Below are 15,816 nucleotides of genomic sequence, written 5' to 3'. Positions count from 1 at the left end.
AAACTCCAGGGTCAAGGTAACTGAAAAATCATTATTAACAAATCCAAAGATCCTGCGTAATATAATTTGCAGCAAAAGGAAAAAACTCACTTTCTTCAAATTTATGGCAAAGACAAACAAAAAAGAAAATATGCATAATGCAAAGCGATGGAGTACTATGGATGTATGAATGAAAGTGCTTAGACAGAATACCCCTGCCCCTTTGTGAACTGGGCACTGCTAGGTACCAAAAGGCAGAGTGCAAGGTAAATGTTTACTCAAACAGAATTTTTCTAAGGAAACTTTCTGGGAAATGTGAATCTCATGTTAGATTTTGAAGGAGCACAGAAACATGGGTCAGCCGCGAGAGGGGCTATAGAATTTCCCTTGGGATTCCCAGTCCTCAGGGCCACGGATCCCTACATCCTCCACTATTTCAGTATACAAGGGGGCCAGCACAGGTTGCCAGACACAGAGTCACCTATGATATGAGTAACAGACAAACACTGCTCACCCTGGGATACTGACGGTGACACATTTCAGCAAGATGCAGGCCAGTGACCACTCCCAGTCTAGCTGCAAGGCGCTGGAGCAGGAGCCCCACGATGGTGGCCATCAGAAGAACCCAGAGCAACTAGAGAAGAACAAAATCCCACCATTACACTCATTAGATAACTGGGATTTTTTTGTTTGGTTGTTTGGCAATGTGAATGGGAAACACTACGTTCAGGAAAGAGCCCCGGTCAGGAATCAAATGACCTGAGTTCTGCATCATGTTCTGCACAGAACCTGCTAGGTCACCTTGCACCTTTCTGAGCCTTAGTTTCTCCCATCTGCAGTTTCTCCTGTGTTCAAGGAAACTATGTGGGTAAAATAAAATAAAAAACCATCTATGTGGATAAAATAAAATTTAAAAACAGATGGAAAAGTACTTTTCGCTGAAGTGTCACAGCCAATCAAGTATCAGCATGTAGCCGCTGAGGTTCATATCCAACAGAAAGAGTAGAGGAAAAGGATGTGGTGTGCTATGTGTGTTTAAACGGGAAAGGGGTAGGACTCGATGTTCACCTTAAATCCAGCCACTGCTCCAGACTGCAAATCAGATTCAATGTTTCCTGGATCCAGGTAGGCAATGCTCATAAGAAATCCCGGTCCCGTGAAAGCCCAGAGTTTACGAAAGCTAAAACAAGAGTACTGTACAAGAGAGGAAAACAGGTCAAAATGATTATCACCTCCAAACTGCTGATCTATTTTATCTATTATTTTGTCACATATAAAGCAGCAATATTAGCTTCGTAAGAACATTTAGGAAGTTGGATACTGGGTGTGCCCAAGTTTCACGTCCATCTTATCCACTTCTCATCAATAAGCTGGCCACCTCTCTGTCCAAGTAAGAGGCCTTCTCTTACCTGCTCTTTCCAACAGCCTTTCATTCTAAAACCCAAGCAATAATATCAGTACCTCTGTGCACAACCACTACCCAAATAGGACAAAAGGCACTGTAAAAAAGGGAACATGGAATTCATACTTTCTTGGTGAAAAAATGCTCACTAGTCCAACTTGGCAACGGGTTTTTCAAGGCCCTCAGTTTCCTTATCAGTTTCTGTTTACCCTGATTACAAAAATTCAGTCTTCAGAGACTGCGTGCCAGAATTAGACCTGAAGCTGTTGGTCTGGAGTTGTCCAGCAGACTTGCCACTCATAGGTTGTCCCTAGATAATAATGTTTTCCTCCAAGGACCTGTCACTAACCTCCTCCTGAGGAATGGCGATCTTCTCATCAAAGTACGTGGTGAAAGCGTCCTCTGAGTGCCCCCCGGGGGACTGTGGAAGAGAGGAGTTACTGTAGGCAGGGTTGATGGCCCCAAGACTGGCAGAATCCCCGTGGTCTCCAGAAGCATCTTCTGAATTAACAGGTTTGAGAAGAAATGAATTAAAGTGAACAAAATACACTAACAGCTCATCCTTAGAAATGCTGATATTAAATCTTTTTAATACCTAAATGCACAAGATGAACCTGACTCTCTCAATTTCTAGTACTTTATTTTTATTTGTATTTTTAATAAATTAATTTTTGAATAGGCAATATGTTCACATGGCTGAAAATTTGAGAAGTACAAAAACGCTTATGATAAAAAGCTCCCTCTCACCCCTGTGCCCGTCACTCAGCTCTACATCAGTTTTCAGCATGAATCCCACAATGGTTTCCCCCTACTTTCACACTTCTATCCCCATTTGCCAATTTTTAGAACCATTTCATTTTCTTCTAAAAACAGTGATGTCTAGGGCTCAATGTATTGAATAACATCCCCAGACTAGTCCCACTGGTAACCTAAAATCCTAACTTTTAGAAGGAAATAGGTCAGTCTAGTGGGACCCTCCCCTCTCTCCTCCTCCCTGCCCCCCATTATTTGGTTAGGACTTACTCAAAGAATCATCCTTGGCCATTATACCTCCATCAGGCTTCTCCAAAAATGTGTAAATTGCAAACTCCTGCCACATTTCAGGCTAAAATCTGAAGCTGCAGGGAAACCACCAAACAGGAACCCTCCTGACTAAGGCCTGCAGCGAAGAGCTTGGGAGGGAGGTATCACCCTCCTGATAGGAGGGCTCATCTCAGATTAATCGTCAGTGTTTCCTTAAATCCTACACTTTGCAGTTAATTTTAAAAGCAGGGAGGGGGAGGGTCTGGGAGAAAAGGGCTAATACAAAGCCCAGTTTGCTGTAGCCTTCAAATGGCTATTTTTAACCACAAAGCTCTAATCTCAAGGTTTCCAAGAAACCTTTGCAACATCCAATCAGAAAAACAAAAGCTTTCTTTCTATAGGGAACTGATCCACTTCACCTTAAGTGGCCCTGATCTGAGGAGGAAATGTACAGAAAAGGAATGGAAATTCTAAAGGAGAAATTTAGAATCAGGAAGAATTAGTCAAAGCACGTAAGAAGTCTCATTAAATACACTATTAGGTGCTGGCTCAGTATTTTACTGTTCCATGCATATCTGAAGCGCCATGAGCAGACAAAGCACTCTAGAGGTTTTATGCCAGGTCTGCAAATAATACTGCCTTTACAAGCATTACTGCTATAGAAACCAAACTTGTAGCTAATCTTGGCTCATCTCAAAACTGGAAGTAAGATATGAGGCAAGTCTCTGTGGTTATAAATCCATTTTCATTTACAGCCTAAGTTACCAGGTGGTGACCTCTGAATGGAGCAGGTCTCCATGATGATATTGTTGGCTGGGGGAGAGGAGGTGGGGACAATTTTTGTTGGAACGGAAGACAAGAAGGACAATATGGTAAATTTCTGTTACTGGCTTAAGCCTAATTCCAAATAAAAATTAGACAATAACACAAAGCTGTAAATTACCATCTGGCGTCTTCTGCTCAGGACCCAACACCATGGTGGATACCTGAGTGTCTGAGTTCTTAGAATAAGATTCTGGAAAGGAGAAAAGAGAGGGAGAGGAATTAGCAAGAACAAACTAAAACCAACAAGTTCAGAACCAGCATTCTGTTACTCTGTATGACTGAACCCTTACAATGTTAAAAGAGTAATTGTTCTATTGAATTAGATAACCTTGAAAATAATTACAGTTTTCAGAATATGATTAAGAAATATTTAATAAAAAATGTAAAAGTCTTAATCATGTTTTTGCTGGCAAGACTTCAAAACCAAACTGAAGCAAAAGGTATTTCAGGGAAGTGGGCAAATAGTTTTTAATAAGCATCTACAGAGAGGCTGCTAGGCAATTACCCAGTCTCTGCCTCCAGATTAACCCAAATATTTAAAAGACTGACCCCCCCCCCGCATTTTGATGAGTTTTTAAGGACAGAGATCTATAACTCTCTTTGATCTAACTAACAATTTAAGCTCATGTTTCAATTTTCTGGAACAGGGAAAGGGGAAGCACCTCACCAGCACACTGGTAGTACAAGTAGAGGGTCACTATTTCCCAGCCTCACATTTCCCTGAAGGGAGACTTCAGCTGTAAGGTTTCAGGTCTCATTCCCCAACACTTCAACAACTGGGAGAAGAAACTAATGAGAGCTGAGGCACCAGGAGGACAAGGCAGCATGCCTGCACTTCTCTCCCTCAGCAATAAGCAGCCTGAGGCGGGGCTGGCGTAAGGGGGTATCCCAGATGTCCAGCATCCTATTGGGTTAAGTTTAACTGGGGGGCAGGGGGATATTAGTAAGCCCATTGGGCCACAGATCTATGGCATATTCTCCAGTCAACCCCACCAATAAGGCTGATTTTGTAAAATTTTGATCTACTGATTAAGGAATCTATTTCTCAGTTGATTCCAAATTTAGAAAGGGAAAGGTAAGCAGTATTAATTGTTAACTGCCCCCCCTTAGATTCCAATAACAACTATCCTACTGAAAAAGTGATGAAGCCTCCCCTTAGCTAACTTTTACTAATTAAATAATCTTTTCCCACTATTGTACCTTTATTGCCCCTATTTGAACAGTGCTCTACTTTCTTTGATAGTCTATCGACATATTCTATACATATTTTGCAAAATTACAGAATTAAGACCTGAAGGGGGTTTTAGGTTTCATCTATCTTCTGGAATGTAAAACATATCACCACTTGCTAATTTGGAAAACATAATCTTTCATGTCTATAGTCACCAATATCAAGTATCTTGTTATAATGAACAATAGTAACGTCCTTCCTATCAGAGTTTGAGCCACCAGATGGTTTCGCCAACAGATCCCAAAACTACTGACTAAATCCAACCCCTCTTTCAGCCAGTTACAATAGCACCTCACCTAAATGGGATTTACACATCCGACCACTCAGTAGCGGTGCCACTTGGATTCCAATCACAGCACGGCTCCTAGGCCCCACTCAGAGCCTTTTTACTTTTATTTTACATATCATTCTAAGAAGCCAGGATAACACACAATAAACTGGAAACCACAAATCAGATCTGGGACTATGGCTCTTACAGGGAAAGTCTTGGGCTATTTGATATGAGGCAACTTCCTTATACTTCAATCAGCTCTGAGAACATTATTATGAAGAATATTACTGGGAGGACTTCCCTGGTGGTCCAATGGTTAAGACTACACGCTCCCAACGCAGCGGGCCTGTGTTCGATCCCTGGTCAGGGAACTAGATCTCGCATGCCGCAACTAAAAGATCCCACATGCTGCAATGAAGATCCCGCGTGCTGCAACTAAGACCCGGCATAGCCAAATAAATAAATAAATATTTTAAAATATATATATATTATTGGGAATTCCCTGGTGGTCCAATGGTTAGGACTCCGTGCTTTCACTGCCAAGGGTACAAGTTCGATCCCTGGTCAGGGAACTAAGATCCCACAAGCCACACAGAGCACCATCCTCCCCCGGTCCCCACCAAAAAAAAGAATATTATTATTGGGAGTTCTCTGGTGGCCTAGTGGTTAGGATTCTAGGCTCTCACTGCTGTGGCCCGGGTTCAACCCCTGGTTGGGGAACTGAGATCCTGTAAGCTGCACATTGCAGCCAATAAATTAATTAATTAATTAAAATAGGAAGAAGTGCAAAAAAGCATTAACAGTGGTTATTTTTTAAAAGAATACTAACATTATATTATTATTAAGAATAACTCAAGTTTCTAATTGCAGCCCTACTCACGAAGAACCGATTCAATTAGATTACTTTTGTACTGATGACTGATATCCTGTTTCAGAAGGCACAGAAGTGTTTAACACATGTGAGTAAGATTCCTATCCAAAACAGGCCTTTAAAACTTATATTTAAAAAGCAAGGGGCTTCCCTGGTGGCACAGTGGTTGAGAGTCCGCCTGCCAATGCAGGGGACACGGTTCGTGCCCCGGTCCGGGAAGATCCCACGTGCCGCAGAGCAACTAAGCCCATGTGCCACAACTAATGAGCCCGCACTCTAGAGCCCGCGAGCCACAGCTACTGAGCCCACATGCCACAACTACTGAAGCCCACATGCCTAGAGCCCGTGCTCCACAACAAGAGATGCCACCGCAATGAGAAGCCTGCGCGCTGCAACAAAGTGTAGCCCCCGCTCGCCACAACTGGAGAACGCCCGCGTGCAGCAATGAAGACCCAACGCAGCCATAAATAAATAAATAAATAATTTCTTTTTTTAAAAAAACAAATTGAGATAGTAGTGTGTTTTTCCCCAAGTCTGAAATGTGAAAAGGTGTTAAATAATTTTAAACAGAAATATCTCAAGATAAAATTTTTAATAATTACTATTAGTATTTTAAGTGATTACTCCCATAATTACTTATAGAGCCGATAAAATACAAGAAGTCTGGTTTTCTCTGTGAAGTCTCAGAAATATATTATTCCAAGAGAGGAAATGATTCTAGATTCCAACATTTTTTTTTTTTTTTGGCAGCACCTCTCGGTTTGCGGGATCTTAGTTCCCTGACCAGTGATCAAACCAGGGCCCCGGCACTGAAAGCACCGAGTCCTAACCACTAGGCCGCCAGGGAATTCCCTAGATTCCAACTTTCTCATCAAAACATTGAGTCAACAAACTATAAACTCCACTGTTTATAGTGTCTAGAGAATATAACTAGGGCAGGGAATAGAGGGTCAGTATGCTTGGTGTGCTGCACAGTATTTAAGTCTCCATGAAAATTTAACACCCATAAGGAAGCAGTAAGTTAAGAGTAAGACAGTTTTGCTCTCTAGGACCATACCACCAGGTCATTTCAGTCATTTAATTACGCTAAGAAAAAGATCGGGCTGACCCGGTGGAGCAGTGGTTAAGAATCCACCTGCCAGTGCAGGGGACACGGGTTCGAGCCCTGGTCCGGGAAGATCCCACATGCTACGGAGCAGCTAAGCCCGTGTGCCACAACTACTGAGGCTGCGCTCTTGAGCCCTCAAGCCACAGCTACTGAGCTTGAGTGCCACAACTACTGAAGCCCGCACGCCTAGAGCCCATGCTCCGCAACAGAAGCCACCACAATGAGAAGCCCGCACACAGCAACGAAGAGTAGCCCCTGCTTGCCGCAACTAGAGAAAGCCCGCACGCAGCAACAAAGACCCAATAAATCAGCCAAAAATAAATAAATAAAAAGAAAATTAAAAAAAAAGAAAAAGATCAAGTGGAGATACAAGCAACAAGAATCAATCCAGCAGTACTCTGATAACTATGATTAACACTGCTTTGATATTCTAGCTCACCCCCAATCACTAAGTGTCACCTTTTCTTAAAGCCAGTAAGTTTCCTCCTCTCGAACAGCAATCGACAGCAGGAAAAACATGGCACTCATGGTTCAATGTAATAACTATTTTATCTGATTCCTTCTCAAAAGTTGTAAGACTATTTAAAAGATAAGAATGCTAATTACATTTTCTGTCTAAATGTCAAAAGCCTACATATCCTTTGACGCAGCAATTCCATTTCTAAGAATGCATACTAAAGAAACAGTCCCACAGGAAGTATGTGCAAGAATATTTCCCACAGCACTGTTTGTAGTGTAAAAAGACTGAAACAACCTAGTACATTTATAGGATGGAATGCCATAAATAAGGCAGATCTATATGGATTAATAGGAAACAATCTCCAAGATATACTGTGAAGTTAAAAACCCAGTTTATAGAACAGCATGCTATCATTTATGTAGCAAAAAAGAGAGAAAGAGAGAGAGAGAGAGAGAATACACACATACATGTACAGACGATATCCAAAGGACATGCCAAAAACTGGTATTGCCGTCCCTAAGAGGAAGCAGTGGGGGAGCACAAAAGAGGTCAGGAGAAAAGGAAGACCTCTCACTGAATATACACTGTATACGGTTTTGCACTTAAAAAAATTTTTTTTACCATGTACCTGTATTGTTTATTTTTTTAAAACATAAAGGTCACATAGGTTTACTCAGTTTCTCAACGAACACCTCAGGGACGTTCAGTTTCTCAATGAACACTTCAGGGACTTACCAGTTCTCTCTGATAAAGCTTCACAATGCACAATCAGAGATCTGAAGCCGTCTGGTTAGCAGGCATATATGGCCTCAAGCTTAACTTACTATACTTTGACTCAGTGTGCAAACAACCAAGCTCTGAAATTGTGATTTGGAAGTTTCACCTGAATGCAAAGAATTAGAAAAATTCTCCTCAGGAAAGTGTTTCCTGACTCCCTAATTTGGGTTAAACGGCCCTCTTTCATGTTCCCCCAAAGCACCTGCTGCTTACTACTATCATATCACCCTATCCTGAAAGCATTTATTCCCTAATACTATTCTTGCAACTCGTCTGTAAGTCTGAAATTATATCAAAATAAACAATTATACCACCCCAAACACATACTAGCTATAATAAATGCCGAACATTTAATTAATAATAATTCCATGTGTTCTCTTATCATTTACAAGAACTCTAGAAGAACAATTTGGATAGCCCAAATCAGTTTTTAAAATTGCCACCAAGAGGACTTCCCCGGTGGCGCAGTGGTTAAGAGTCCGCCTGCCGATGCAGGGGACACGGGTTCGTGCCCCGGTCCGGGAAGATCCCACATGCCGCGGAGCGGCTGGGCCCGTGAGCCATGGCCACTGAGCCTGCGCGTCCGGAGCCTGTGCTCCGCAACGGGAGAGGCCACAGCAGTGAGAGGCCCGCGTGCCGGCAAAAAAAAAAAAAAAAAAATTGCCACCAAGGAAGTATGAAATACTGAGTATTAAAGCACATATATAACTTCAACTTAAACGTTTTCCCCCTATGGTTAAAAAGAAGTTTGAATTTAAATTAATTTTTTTCTTATAAAATTCTTCTACAGAGAGCAAAGGCACCACAAACCATTTCACTGATTTTAGAACTGCGTTCATTGTTGTAAAGGTCTCCCTAAAATTAATTTTAAGTTTCGGAGAGAAATGTCTTTGAACAGTCCTCTAATTCCTCTCCCCTTTTTTCCTCCCCCCACCTTGTATAAATAAAATCAGAGACAACATTAAGTAGGAAAAGAAGTTTCATAGAGGCAACTAGAGAAGTGTGCATGGAATCAATTGATTAATGTGAACAGGAAGGGCTTCCCTGGTGGTGCAGTGGTTGAGAGTCCGCCTGCCGATGCAGGGGACACGGGTTCGTGCCCCGGTCCGGGAAGATCCCACATGCCACGGAGCGGCTGGGCCCGTGAGCCATGGCCGCTGAGCCTGCGCGTCCGGAGCCTGTGCTCCTTAACGGGAGAGGCCGCAACAGTGAGAGGCCCGTGTACCGCAAAAAAAAAAAAAAAATGTGAACAGGAATGTTTAAAGTTGCTGCCAAAGCCATCTCTTCTCCCTGTTGATGTTTCCTCAGCCAACGTTCAGTGCCATGCTGGTGACAAAGTGGAAACTGCCAGATGTACAGGCTTTAAAAAGTGATCCCCAAGTTGTTTATTAGAGAATAAAAAGGAGCTGTGATAAAAAAAACAATTCCATTTGTTTTGAAGAAAATGTAAAGATTTCCAGATCCTTCTAAAATTCCCTTTTCTCTAAAGGTCTACTTTTAAGGCTAAAGCACTTGATATTCCTACTAAATCATGACTGTTCATCTAACATCTATGCTGTGCAAGATGTTCTTCATGAAGGTGAGCTCCTGCCCCTGATGACTGGGAGTCAACAAAACTGAAATATTCAGTGGTTCAAACAGATCTAACTGCTGTCTGAACCCTACGTATTTTAATAAGGAATATTACTAGCCATTTTTTAAAATGAGAAATTATTACTTCCTCTGTTTTTCCATTCCAGGTCAATAAAGAAGCACCAATTTCCGAGTCTTTCCATCAGGATATACATCTAATTAATTCCAAAACTCAATTTGCCCCCACTGGGGATGATGGGAGAGAAACAGCTTAGAAAAGCCATGTGAATTTCTAAATTATAATTGAGGATGTGAAGTTTGGAATTATTTTTTCAATTTGAATAAAAAATAATCCTATTTTTCTCTCATTAAAATGAATTTGATATAAAATGACAAAATGAAAAAAAGGTTGGAGACAGATTACATCTACTTCCTGACAAGAACAAAGCGAAAAGCCCCTCTGGTGTTAGTATAAGAAAAAGGCCTGGAAACTCTAATACCCTTTAGTTTAAGAAAAAGGCCTGGAAACTCTAATCCCCTCTACCTAAGTGAGTAATATTTCGGTAAGCTGAAAGTCACACAAGCACACCCAGTTCATAAAGTACAAACAGTGTTGCTATTGTACAATGTGCTTAACACACATCAGATCCTCTCTCTCTCTCTCTCTCTGGCACAATGGCCACTGAGACAGACTGTTCATGTTACTGACTTTGTATTCCATAGTAGTAATCTCAAAATTGGAGACACCTCCCTTAGTCTACCAGAGAACTACAATTTTCAGCTCAGCATCAAGTTTGCTACTTCCACCTGAGTTAGACTTTTGAAAATCTGTTTGACGGTTGAAAGGAAAACCTGACATGGAGAACATCTAATGATAAAGAAAGAAGAGAAAGAGAAAATCTTAAGCAGCAAGAAGAGGAGAGAGGGGGTAAGATAAGGGGAGGAAGAGTACAGTTGATAATAAAACCGGCTGCCTGGGTGTCAAAGATGATAACGGTGGGGAGAAACGTGGCCAGGCTGTCAAGAAGTACTGAACTTTTAGACAAAAATATCACCCATCAACCAGAGACTTCAGAATTACAAGGGCCCAATTAATACCCGTTAAATAGAGCTCTTCACTTTCTCTGCTCAGAGCTCTGAGGCTTAGCCAGCTTCAAATCTCCTTGACTGCTCACACACCAGGGTCACTAATATCTTACTTCCAGAAACTATATCTTGGTCTTTGTTCCTCCCGACTCTCACAGTGTGAGGCTTCCCCCGATTTCCTCCCAACCTGAAGTTTACAGCACTGCATTTCCCTTTCGCGGCCCAACCTGGCCTCCTGGCGTGACACATCTACCCCGGAACACAACTCCGAGCTCTGTGAAAATTTCAAAGACCTCTTTACAATGAAGTAAGAAAGTCTATTAAATCAGTCTATACCCACTTCTTGCCTCAGAAAAAAAGTGCTTTGCCCTTATACTTGCTTAAGTAGCTGTTCTCTGGCAAATGTGAAGAAAGATTATTATTAGATTACATTCAACTTATTTATTCCAATGACAGATACTGTCCCCCCAATGCAGACTGACCCTAACAATTTTAAGTACATATCTTCCTCAATGTTTCTTTGCTTAAAGCAAAGAAAAACTGTCTGTAAAGACAGACAATACATATAAGATTCTCCAGCCTCATACATGCCTCCTTCTGCTCTTTGGAACCTGCTACAAGTTCAATAGTTAACGTGTAGCCTCCTTTCATTACCTAGGAATTTTAATAGACGCTTGATTGTTAGTGATAAATGGGACCAAAACAAACAAAAATAACCCACACAAGATGACCTACTAGCAATAAGCACAAAGACAAGCCTGAGAACCCTAATTTCCTAATTTAAGTCTTTACTGGGAACTGGTCCTTACACTAAAAAATGTAAGTTACTCTGACCTTAAATTAAAAGTGGAAGACTTCCCTGGTGGCGCAGTGGTTAAAAAATCTGCCTGCCAATGCAGGAGACCCAGGTTCAAGCCATGGTCTGGGAAGATCCCACATGCCTCGGAGCACCTAAGCCCATGCGCCACCACTACTGAGCCTGAGCTCTAGAGCCCGCAAGACACAACTACTGAGCCCACGTGCCACTACTAATGAAGCCCGCGCACCTAGAGCCCATGCTCCACAACGAGAAGCCACCGCAATGACAAGCCTGCGCACCACACGAAGCCTAGCCCCCGCTCACCACAACTAGAGAAAGCCTGCGCATAGCAACAAAGACCCAACGCAGCCATAAATAAATTAATTTTTTAAAAAGTGGAAGAGGAATTAGACAATAAATATATTTTTATCATCCCTGGCCAACTGTTTTATATTCCATTCTGATGTTATTATAGTTCATAATACATTGTTGTTTTATTATATCCATGATATTCCTGATGATACCCGGAGGCCTTGTCTTTGTGTCTCCAGGGGCCAATAAATGTTAATTGTTCAATACATGTCTGTTAAATTATCAAAAGAATAAATGGCATCGGATGGGTGAGACAACAAGGATCTAGGACTTCTAACTCCTTACATTTGGTACAGTCAAATACTCCCTGCCTCTTCTTTTCCAAAATATTTTATTAAAACCAGAGGGACTCACATGATAAAGATGACAACAATATTAAGGCAAAAGGTCTTCCCTTTCTGCCTCAAACACTCAACTCTTTAAAGGTGTCACTCCCTGTCCTTATTAAAGCACAGAGGTTTCACAAAGACACTGTCCTCCACTCTCACCAAGCCAACATCCAACTTTCAACCTTATACAAGTACTAAACTATCTTACTCCAAAGCTAAATAACTAAACTCACACTATGTGTACTTCAGTCAAACTAGGCCAGCAAGACTGTGCAGTAAGCGATGTTCTTTTTAGTAAACTCAAAGTTTCTCATTTTGTGATTAGTTCCCAGTAATGCTACCTATATAAACAGCAGCTTTCTTGGAAGACAAAAAAGTCTTCCATTAGAACCTTCCGGACAGTACCAAGAGAATCTGAGAGGGACTTTTAAGCTCACAGAAAGGGCATAAGTATGGCAGCAGATATACACAGTAAGGAAACAGGGAATAAAGATGTCTTTGATTCCACAGCGCCCACCCAAGCTCTTAGCACTATAGGTCAAGTAGAAAAGATGCTGCTTTGTATCAATAGATACGACTCTCTAACCTCTAACCTTCACTTCACTGAGTCAAAACTGAACCAAAGCTGCTTAGGAGCTCTGTGGAGTATTCCAAGGGATCACCGCTGATTTCCTAACAGTAGAGGAAGATTAGATTAGAATTAGAATTAGAATGGGGAAGATTAGAAGCTTCCCCATTCACTACCAGAAGTGCTGCCAGGCTGCCCAGAAATTCCCCGCCCAAGTCCCAGCCATCCGGGAAACATGAGAAACCAAGAATGCTGTAATCATGGCCTTTTTGGTATTGGGTCCAAAAAAAACTGTGTCTAGGCCAAGACTGTAAATGAAATATCATCCAATGAAAAACTAAACAGTCAAAGAAGTTTTCATTTACCCAACACAGCTATCATGGACAGACCCAGTACTGTATAGAGGAAGTTTCCAACCTTATTTAATGATAAACACCCAGCAGAAAACCTCTAGTCACACGTTAACTATACTATAGCCTCAGATCATGAATGACGTGGATGGAAAACAGGCCTAAGGGTTCATTGGCAATAGGCTCACAGGATTTTGAAGAAGGATAAGTAATAAGGTCAGAATTCTTTTAGTGTGGAATCTTTTAGGGGGAAGAAGGTACTTGTAGGTAATAATAAAACTCTTAAATGCCAGGAATTGTTCTAAGCACTTTAAGAATATTAACACATTTAATACTCACCACCAACTCTTTAAGATTGATATTATCAACCCCCATTTTAAGTATGTGGAAACAAAAGAACAAAGAAGCACCTTGCTCAAAGGTTTACAGAGCCAAGAAGTGCTGCAAACTAGTCGGGGTTCAGATTCCACTGGAGTCAAGGTAGAAACACAGTGTCCCCTGGTTTCACCAATATTCACTAGAATTATGACCTCTGGAAACCCGTCTCCTCTTGCCTCCCCTTCCATATAATTTTTGCTTTTGCTTTTCACTTTAAAGAGATGTCACATTCCCTTAACTTCATAACGCTCCTTTGAAAGCAGTGCACGATATGAGAGTATCATCACTTGACACACAGGAAATTCCAAGCCCAGGTTCCCCAACTTCTCCCCCAATGATGCTCTTTGAAATAATCTGATATATGAAGGGAATTTGGGGAAACCAAGTGAAAATGAACCCAAAGGCGTAACATCAAAAAAATTAGCATAGCTTTAAAAGCAGGGACATATGAAACCAAACAAATGGAGAGCTGCCACCCCACTCACATACCGTGCACAATAATGCCCCCTACAAAGGTGCCTGGAGCCTGGAGGCTGCACAAACAGCCCTAAAACCAATCTACACACAAGTACTCAGCGGCCTGCCCAGGCCCCTCACACGAAGGCGCTCCCTGGATGTCGGCTGAAGTAAAATGAATTCTTTTGTTGAAGTGGGGCGAAGGGAAGCCCAGGGAGCAGACGGGCGCCAGGTCTCCGCAGATAAGAAGGCGGCCGCGGGGACCTTGCCCCGTGGCCGTCGGCCTCTTCCGCGGCGTGAAACGGGGTCAGCGCACCGTCGATCACGGGTCCCGGCCCCGCGGCTGGTCCGGCCGGGGGTTCGGCCATTTCTCTTAGGCCGCGAAGGGAAAGGGGTGAGGCCGCTGCAACCTCTGGCGTTTTCTTCCCGCCCCCCCCGCTCCCTCCTCTCGGTCTTCCTTCGAATAATGCGGCTCCATCTGGACCCCGCGCCCAGGCCCTCAAAGCCCGTGCCGCCCCTCGCAGCCCCGCTCGGCGCCCCGCACGCCCCATTCTGGCCCCGGCGCCAGCTCCCAGGGCAGCCCTCCATCCGGGGAACCCGGGGAAAGCCGGGCGTCCGCGTGACCTCTGACCTGCCCTGCACCCCACCTTACCGGCTCAGCAACCACCTGACAGTCTGTCCCCGCGCCAGAGGCTCCATACCCCTGGAACCAGTGCCACGCCAGCCTACCCCCTACACGCCCCGCGATTGGCCGACAGGACCGCAGCTGCACCTTCCTATTGGCTGGATTCTCCGTATTCCCCTCGGCTGCCGGCGAGCAAGGCGGGCCGACGGCAAATTCCGGGGCTCCGCCCTCCCCAGGTCAGGCTGGAGGCGGGGCCACGGCGGCCCGGGCGGGAGCTGTCTCCTGCAGAGCTAGGGCTCGCGCTGGTCCAACCCACAGTGTGGGTTGGAGTCTTCCACCCCGCTGGCAACCTGCAGACACGTAAGTTTCCGGCTGTAATTCGCCGCGGCCTCACGTTAGGTCCTGGAAATCAAGATCATTTCTTCTGAGACGCGGCTCTGTGAGAGATACAGCTCCATCCTACAAAGTATAGCCACCTGGCAGGACCATTTCCTCTCGGCCCCAGAGCCACATCATAGTATCTGCTGCCCCACCAACAGCACCCCACACCTGGGAGGAACCGCGAAACATAAGCTAGTGCAGCCATTTCGGCTGCATCAGTTGCCCTATTCCCAAGCTTCGGTAATGAATTGTTTTCCGCTCTCCTACGCAGCTGCCTCACTTCTTCCCCCAAACTTTATTCTCCATCTACCCAAAAGTAGTCCCACTCCATCCGCAGTTTCAATCTCACATACCAGAGTCTTTCTCTGAAGATGATGACCAGACTTGTGGTGCTTTAGAGTGGAGAAAATAGTCTGACTAACCACCCTAATTTTCTACAATGTCGTTTAGAGCTAACAGAAACATTCTTAGACACCCCTCTCCCCGCGCCCCCCATCGCCCCCATAACTGCTTTCATTAAAGGTAACCAAGCTTATCTAACCAAGTCATAGGCCTAGAGAGGAAAAGCATAAACCCCTCCAACATCTTTCTTCCTGTAAAAACTGCTAGGAGAAATTTTTATTAGTTGGTAAAAGAGTCCAAGACAAGAGGAAAGGAGAGTAAACTGCAAAAAGGAAAATCCAAATAAAGTACAAAGTAAAAACAAATTCAAGGACCCAAAAAAACTGGGCTGAGCTTCATCAGTTATCTGGTACAGGCTAGTTTCCATACAGAATTTCTCCTAGAGAGAAAAGAAAATGCACAAATTAGTTCTGAGAATCTCTCTACAGCACATATGGGGAGTTTCAGAAAGGCTTGATGAAGTCCCTCCAGACCAGAACCTTTCCTTTGGGGACTTTTACTGCAACTAGAAAATAACATGGCTGGAGCCATCCTTCTCTCGTTCCAGGTCT

At 43.3% G+C, this 15,816-nt stretch overlaps 1 protein-coding gene across 8 annotated transcripts in view; it reads right to left on the bottom strand.

The window, feature by feature from the left end:
• SLC11A2 (solute carrier family 11 member 2) overlaps positions 1-15,816 on the bottom strand; it is a 56,850-nt gene that overhangs the window by 22,276 nt on the left and 18,758 nt on the right. For 3 of the 8 annotated variants that reach the window (XM_060306740.1, XM_030835065.2, XM_060306746.1), the window contains exons 1-5: positions 14,510-14,606; positions 3,348-3,419; positions 1,731-1,882; positions 1,048-1,173; positions 494-613 (exon numbers count right to left, since the gene is read on the bottom strand). In XM_060306740.1, the coding sequence (XP_060162723.1) occupies positions 494-613; positions 1,048-1,173; positions 1,731-1,882; positions 3,348-3,381 (432 nt within the window). In that variant the 5' untranslated portion in view covers positions 3,382-3,419; positions 14,510-14,606. Of the gene's footprint in view, positions 1-493; positions 614-1,047; positions 1,174-1,730; positions 1,883-3,347; positions 3,420-13,890; positions 14,037-14,509; positions 14,607-15,816 lie in introns of those variants that run through there. The other 5 variants (XM_060306744.1, XM_060306743.1, XM_060306747.1 and 2 more) reach the window with 5 other exon arrangements.

This window comes from Globicephala melas, chromosome 10 (genome assembly GCF_963455315.2).
Source record: "Globicephala melas chromosome 10, mGloMel1.2, whole genome shotgun sequence".
In the NCBI taxonomy this organism is placed as follows: Eukaryota; Metazoa; Chordata; class Mammalia; order Artiodactyla; family Delphinidae; genus Globicephala; species Globicephala melas.
Note: the sequence above shows the minus strand (reverse complement) of the source record. Positions and strands in the feature narration are given on the sequence as shown.